This window comes from Cyprinodon variegatus, unplaced genomic scaffold (assembly GCF_000732505.1).
Source record: "Cyprinodon variegatus isolate N-32 unplaced genomic scaffold, C_variegatus-1.0 Scaffold1399, whole genome shotgun sequence".
Classification (NCBI taxonomy): Eukaryota; Metazoa; Chordata; class Actinopteri; order Cyprinodontiformes; family Cyprinodontidae; genus Cyprinodon; species Cyprinodon variegatus.
Genome location: NW_015151852.1, coordinates 95,644 through 103,265, shown reverse-complemented (window position 1 = coordinate 103,265; position 7,622 = coordinate 95,644). Strand labels below are relative to the sequence as shown.

Here is a 7,622-nt window from a genome sequence, read left to right as displayed (position 1 = left end):
TCACTAATATCACATCTGCATTGTGGTTTCTGCACCTTCAGCACCAGTTTCAACGTGGCCATGAATGCAGAAAATCATTTTTATGATCTAAGCCAAGTCTGCATAGATTTAACAACAAGCAATTCTACAAATACCTTAAGAATGGGAATGAACCAGGAAATGACCAGGGATACAGACTCACCAATCACATGGAGGTTCACATTGAGAAGTCTCTATTTCATTATGTTTTCAGGAGGAGAGTGAATTTAAATGACTAAATCATCTAGTTCAGTCCACCATCCTGACTAGGAGGTGATGAACCACTCAGCTGTGGATCAGTGGAAGTTTTTTTTTCAACCAGACGTAGATCTGTGACATAGACCTGCGATATATTCAGCTGCAGTAGCCACTCTTTAACCCATAGGTGGCAGCACTGAGATGGTTTGAGGCCAAACAGAATCAAAAACTTTCCTCAAAAATATCCAAATTTGGACATTAGCATCAAGCTAGCAGCATTAAATCCGTACTTTTACAGTTTAGCGGTTTTAGTATTTAGTTTAAAATCTTCAAATTCTGCAGAAAACTTTGAATCTCTTGTTTAGTTAAGTCCAATGAGCCTGAAAGTTTGACTATAAACATAATCCATAACCAGCAATGACATTTCTAAAGCTGCCTGAACTCAGACTCCTCCCCACTGTCTGACATGACGTCTGGCTCATCGGGTTTTTAGACTGTTGCTTCATCATGCATCATAGTGGGCGGGGCCATCCATCACGCAGAGATGCTACTGAGCTAGAAGGATTTACTACACTGACTAGAGAGGCAGCTATTTGCCACAGAATGGAGCTGGAACTGGAGCCTGAAACTCAATTCTTTCTGTGGTTTCCCAGCAACCAGCATAGCCAGAGTGGATGAACTGTCTGCAGCCTGCAGTGATATCAGGACTCAAGTCAGCTGTTCTTTTCCAGACCCCCTTAATCCTCCATCATGTGGGATGAAGTTCTGGTTTTTCTCACACCCCAGGAGAAATGCTTTGTTTAAAGCTCCGCCTCCTTAGATCACCGTAGATCTCTGCTCTTTAACTCGACCTTGGTCACATTTTAAACAGATGCAGTAAATCCTCTGATCCAAAACAATCATTTCATATTCCAGTTTTTGTTCTCCTGTTATACTGAGGCAGAGTTCAGCTGTTTTTATGTTTCCTGTCCATCGTTGTGGTTAACGTCATTAGGGAGGGATGTTTAGTCCTGTAGGCCGCTCTGGCTGCTGCCTGTTCCTGACTTGCTTTTTTCTATTTGCAGGGTTTCTGGACTGGGTTCCTAAAAAGATGCAGCGCGTCGGATGCATGGAGCTGCTCAACACGGTTCAGAGGAGGGTTCAGCCTAAATTACACGTGTTTGGACACATTCACGAAGGTAAACACGCCTGGCTGTTTATAAAGAGACCTTCATCTGTAGCAAGACATGCCTTAAAGAATGTCCTCCTGCCTGCTTATGAGCTGCTGCTTCCTCCTCTATCATCCACCCAGGCCAATGAGGCCAGATAGGCAGCTCCCTGTGCTGAGGATTGCTGTTTTCCGGGTTATCAGGTCAGCGTTGGCCTGGAGCAGCATTCCCTGATCAGAGGCAGCCAGATTAGAAAGTAGATCAGCTCCTCTAAAAGCAGAAATGCCCTGAGAGCAGCGTTCCTCCTTATTCAGAGGATTAAAGGAGGACATTTTAGAAGAAGTCTGGCTTCAGTCCAGAGATGGGTCTATAATTCAGAGAGAACTTTCCCCCTCAGGGTGACTTATGTCATTTTTGCGTCTTTAAATAAGCTCAGGTTCTTCCAAAGGATTCAGACAAAACTCACACATGGCTCTGCTTCACACTGACCACGTTCTGTGGATCAGAATCAGGTTTCCATCCTCACTCTCGAAATCCAGGCTCCTATGAAGGGATAGTGATAGAATGAGGCCTGAGAACATCACATGCTAGTTTCAGGCCTGAAACCTGAGCCACTCTAACTATAAGCTTTATCAAAAAGGAAAGTTTTAAGCCTAGCCTTAAAAGTAGACAGGGTGTCTGCCTCACGGACTAAAACTGGTAGTTGGTTCCACAGGAGAGGAGCCTGATAACTAAAAGATCTGCCTCCCATTCTACTTTTAGAAATTCTAGGAACCACTAGTAAACCTGCAGATTGAGAGCGAAGTGCTCTGTTAGGAACATAAGGAACAATCAGATCTCTGATATAAGATGGAGCTTGGCCATTTAAGGCTTTATATGTGAGAAGGAGGATTTTAAATTCTATTCTGGATTTAACAGGAAGCCAATGAAGAGAAGCTAGGATAGGCGAGATGTGATAATTTCCATCAGAACTTTGGCTGCAGTCAATCTGCCTAGTAGTTTGAGGCCGTCTGCTTCCTGTAGACCTTCCTAACGCTGCATCCGGTCTTCTTCTTTGGACCAGATCACTGTTCAGTTGAAGGTGATGTTTATAACTGAGGTTTTGCTCCAGGAAACAGACCTCCCAATCGTTTATGCAGTGAAAGTCGCTCCATGTATACTTTCTGTGTTTTCAACTAACTCAAACTGATCATTGATCAGTATTTGAACTAGAAAAAGGTGACCTAATGATGTCCACATATTTACTGAAGTAACAGGAAGGAAAGCAGATTAGCAGATGTAATCTGGGTTATTTGTTCATGTTCATGATGACAAACTGGTCTGACCTGAATCACAAAGATTCAGTTCTGTTAAAATAAATCCGTTTAGTTGTCATTTCTGCTGTTTCGGGGCTTTTCCTTTAAGTCAGATGAACTGAAAAACACTGAATGAATTCAGCTGCTTTTTACTTTTTAATTCAGATTCTTCCTTCTCTTCTTTGCTCCTTCTGCCTGTTGTTTTTAGGCTATGGCATGATGACAGACGGCACCACCACGTTCATCAACGCCTCGGCCTGCACCGTTAACTTCCTCCCCATGAACCCCCCCATCGTCTTCGACCTTCCCAACCCTAGATCCACATGACTAGAACAGACTGGACCCCAAAGCAGCGGTGGAGAGAAAGGGGCCCCAAACAGGCAGCTGCATCTGCAGGGCTGTGCAGGTGGAGCCGTGTAGATATAATCCAGGTGTGTTTCGGGACTGTGAGGGGGGCGGATGATGGACGCTTCCTCCGTCTCTCTGCGTTTCTCCATCTGCCATAAGCTGATGGGGAACCTTCTCATGCAGAGACGCCTTGAAAGGCAGACATTTTCTACCAGCTCTGTGTCCTTCTGCTCTGACAATCTGAGGCTGCTGATGGAGGCATGAAGACGCTGCTTCATTCTAACAGACACTAAAACGGCCCCACTCCTCCTACTGCTCCTCCTGCTCCTCCTCATCATCATCGTCGCTGCAGAGCTTTGGCTCAGCAGCTGTTGAACGTTTCGAACCCTCTGTCCCTTTTTTAATCCCCCTGCCCTGTTAGACACTTCCTCTCCTCTCCTCTCCTCTCCTCTCCTCTCCTCTGTAAAGTTCCTCCATTCATGCTGTTTCTATGCTGTGATTTTACGCTGTACATATCAGTGGGTGCAGAAAGTATTCAAACCCCTTTAACTTCTAGAAATAAAAATAAAATGGCTGCAATGACACAAGTGAGAAATTTAAAGGGGTGTGAATACCTTCCGTACCCACTGTATCTGTGGTCGTTGCTCCTAATAATGTAAATGCTTGTGGTGATATTTCCTCCTTCTGTTGGTCCATATCGACTGATTAACTCTTTCATGTCTTTTGTATCTAAATGGAGCTCAAATGTTTTCAATCTTTGGGTTTTTACGGCCCAGTGGTGGAGCTGAGCCTCTGTCCTCCGCTGCCCTCTTCCCTCCTCAGCACTTTACAACATGTTGCACAACAGCCAGAAGGAAAGGTTTGTTTCTCTTGTTCCTCTCAGGCATCCTGCCAGCAGACCATTCTGCAGAACAGCTCCCACTTTATTTCTGGACAACGTTCAGTCGCTACGATTCTCTGGAGGAGCCCAGTTATTCTGGTCCCTGTGAGGGTTAGAGTCGCCTTATTAGAAAGGCTGGAGAGAGGAGCTGCTGCACAAGTGAGAGAGTCAGAATCCAGATGTTTTCTGCAGCCTTGGATCTGATTGGTGGCTGCAGGTTTGGACCATCCGGCTTCTCTAACAGGCTGAAGAAACCGTCCTAATGGGTCTAATTAATTGGTCAGTAGAAGCTGCTGCTGAGCTGAAGGTTACCGGCTCAGAACCAAAGCTGATCTCTACATTCCTCAGCTGGTCGAAAAACACCAACAATGACCTGAGACACAGAAAATAATCTGACACCAGACACAGAAGATCTCAGCGGTTCAGCAACTCGGCATAAAATCACATTTTTTTTCTCATAGTTGGATTTTTACTGTTCTGTAGTGAAATATTAGAAAAATGCTGAGAGCAGGGAAACGATGACTTGACTGTAATCTGGTTTTTATCTATTTACCATCATAAACATGGATATTAATGTCTTCTTAATCCAGATTAAGGCGAGGAGCCTTTGGTTAGGCTCCGCCCCCCTGGATGCTGCCCAAACAAGTTAGAAAAACATGTTTAATTTATAATTCTTATTGTAAATTAATTTAGTTTCGCTAAACAAACATCAGAACCAAACTTTTCACTGGAAGTTAATATTTTGCTTGTTTCTATCAATGAAGGAACCTGAACTAAAAATAGTAACAATTTTATTTTTTATTTTTAAATGATATTTTATTCCTTTCAAACACTCAGAGTTCCTGTTCAGCAGTGGGTTAGTGGAACAGATTATGAAGGCTGACAGGAAGCTCCTGAGATGGAAAGAAGGAAACGTTGGAAACTGGAGAATGACTGAAAGGAGAAGGATTTCAAAATAAAACGTAGAAGATGAAACTGATCCCTGATGACTTTCACATTAAAATGATGCATTATTGAATTAGAGGAAGTGAGAGAAAAACTTCCACGGGTTGAAAAATCTTAAATAGTTGAAACAAAGACCTTCATGGAGCAGATTAGAGCAGGATGGAATCATTTATTATCATTTATAAGCTTCTCTGTCAGCTCTGTTGTTTAAATTGATGGTATTTATCTTTCTTAGAGACGTCATGAGAAGCACCGAACCAACCAGAGACCATTTCTAAGATCCACGCTAACACTGCTCAGCTCAGATAGCAAGTTTACCCAATATCACCAGCTGTGCTTAACCAGCTAAACTAACCTGAACCCATAAAGTTAAACATCCAGCAGGACTTTAGCTGCAAGGCAACATCTTGGTGCAGAAAGATGGAAGTTTGTTGATTTCTTTCAAAATAATGATTGGAAACGTCTGAGTGCCTTTAACGCAGCCATGGTTGGCTCTAAATAAACAGATGAGCACGTTAGACGGTGGAGAGGTGGAGGTTAGGGCTGCTGCTCCAAAGAATACATCCAGAAAGAGAAAGTTTCCCCAAAGTCAAAGATTGGCCTCCGTGGAACATCCCAGGTCAGAATCAATGATGAAAGTTCAAAACAACATTTCAAAAACATCTGGATGATCCCAAAGAATCTGGAAGTCTGTGGATAGACCTGACAGACGTGGCCTTTGAGAAGCCAAGTGTCCTTCCACATCAGGTGGAGCTGACCTCAAGCAGACGATCAGTTTGGGATTATAGGTTCAAACAGCTGTCAGGCTCACATCAGATGCTTTGGATTCACGCTTAGATCACTTCTCCTCCTAATGTGGGCCTGAAGAATCAAAGGAACCAATCAGAAGATTGGCTGATGACAGTTTTATACATGAGACCAGGTTGACGTTTGAAAGAACTGAACAGCTTATCTCGGTATGATTCAAATGTTTTAAAACTGTTAGCATGTGGCGGCATGCATCAGCTGCTTCCTAACTGTTCAATCTTTGCAGTATTAAAGCGTCTGTCTGGTATGGTGCTAAAGACAGGAGGACTGGGCCTGAATGTGGGACAGTAAAAGTGAACGAATGTCATTGGTTGGAAGGAACAAAGACTAAATGTGACGAAGTTTTCATTCAGAGCGGTTGGAGAGTTGGACGCTGTTCCTCCATGAACACTTTGCTAACGTGCTTCCTGTTTGATCCACAAGGAGAACCGTGGTGCTTATTGACTCGTTTCTTCTCCGCTCAGAGGAAAAGGACTTTTGCTCCTCAGACAATCTCTGCTTCCTGTCCCATCTAGCGGCGAAGAAAGGCGGAGCCTCCACAGCGGATGGATGGACAGCAGACTCAGAGAGGGACTGTTTGCTGCCTGTATATTTTACCTTTCAATATTACTGGATGTTTATGAGCAATTTTGATGAATGAATGTACAACCTTCTGAGATTAAAGTCTTCATTTAGTGTTAAAAATCTTTTTCATCTTTGTTGAGGACATTTGGACGAATGGAGACGTCCATTACATCCAGCAGCTACCTTTTCATAGAATCTGATAAGGCTGCTGTGGTTATGAGGCTCCTGTCAGCATCAAATAAAAGCTTATCAGTGATCAGCAGGTTTTGTCTCCTTCTTTCCCCAATCAGAGCCTTTTAGCAGATCAACAGAAAACATTTTGAAGACATCAGGTAGGTTTCCTCAGCTCTGAGGAATCTGGGTCTGCTATCAACCACAGAGATCAAAGTATCTTTTTCATTTCTGGTAGCTAAGGCCTCTCTGCTCTTTCCTGCCTCCCTTTTCCACACCTTTGGATATTCTGATGAGAAACCTCCTTCAAATAATTACCTTCCTAATCCCAGGGGAAAGCGAGTCATTCTTCTCAGACGGGGTTTTACTCTGCCTCTATTAGCTTTCATATGCTCCATTCAGCTTCCTCTTTCTCACTCCGCCTCTCCATCTACCACTTTGTAATCTCTTTCTCACTTCATCTTTCCTAGTTCTGTCTGCCAATCCTTCCATTAGGCTCCTCGGATAATGACTCCTTATGCTTGCAGTACCAATCACACAGCTCCATTTCCTTTAGGGGATTCGTTTTTCTGGATTCCACATTCAGTTCTTCTCCAAGACCAGTCAAAAGTTTTTGGTTGTCACATCTGAATATTTTAGATCATAAAGGATATATGAATAGTATACAAAAACAACCTGAGATCATATAGAAGAGTTTTCTGTTTTACTCGAGACAATTTCATCTTATTCCAATTGATTTCATATGAAGGGAAAACTGGCAAGAACAAGTTTTTTTTTATTTCAAAGAACATCTTAATAGGACAGAAGGTCCAAACTTTGACCAGCCCATTCTACCACCCTGCTGCGCTGTAAAAACGATCTAGAAATAAGTATTTACCCTTGATTTAAGTAGGTAAATGAGATAGTTTGCCAATGGAATCAGTATTTTTACACTTAAAATAAGATAATTAGATAATATTCACTTGAAATAAGACAATGCAATTGTGTTTTCTTATTTTAAATCTAAATTGAACAAATGCACTTATTTCAAGAAAAAAATTACTTATCAAGATTTTGATTTTTTGCAGTGTGGGTGTTGATCCTTTTCTGCATTTCATAGTGCCGGGATCATAGAGCCAGGACCATGGTGCAGGGGATTATAGTGCAAGGATCATAGTGTGGGGGATCATAGTGCAGGGCTCATACTGCAGGGCTCATAGTGCCAGGATCATGGTGCAGGGCTCATAATGCAGGGCTCATAGTGCCAGG

The 7,622-nt window shown here is 42.8% G+C and overlaps 1 protein-coding gene across 2 annotated transcripts in view; it reads left to right on the top strand.

Moving 5' to 3' along the window:
• The window catches only part of LOC107103222 (metallophosphoesterase domain-containing protein 1-like), a 62,769-nt gene extending 57,162 nt beyond the window's left edge, over positions 1-5,607 (top strand). The window contains exons 6-7 of one of the 2 annotated variants that reach the window (XM_015402797.1): positions 1,281-1,394; positions 2,868-5,607. In XM_015402797.1, the coding sequence (XP_015258283.1) occupies positions 1,281-1,394; positions 2,868-2,986 (233 nt within the window). In that variant the 3' untranslated portion in view covers positions 2,987-5,607. The remainder of the gene's footprint in view (positions 1-1,280; positions 1,395-2,867) is intronic. The other variant, XM_015402796.1, reaches the window with a different exon arrangement.
• Positions 5,608-7,622: the final 2,015 nt, after the last annotated feature.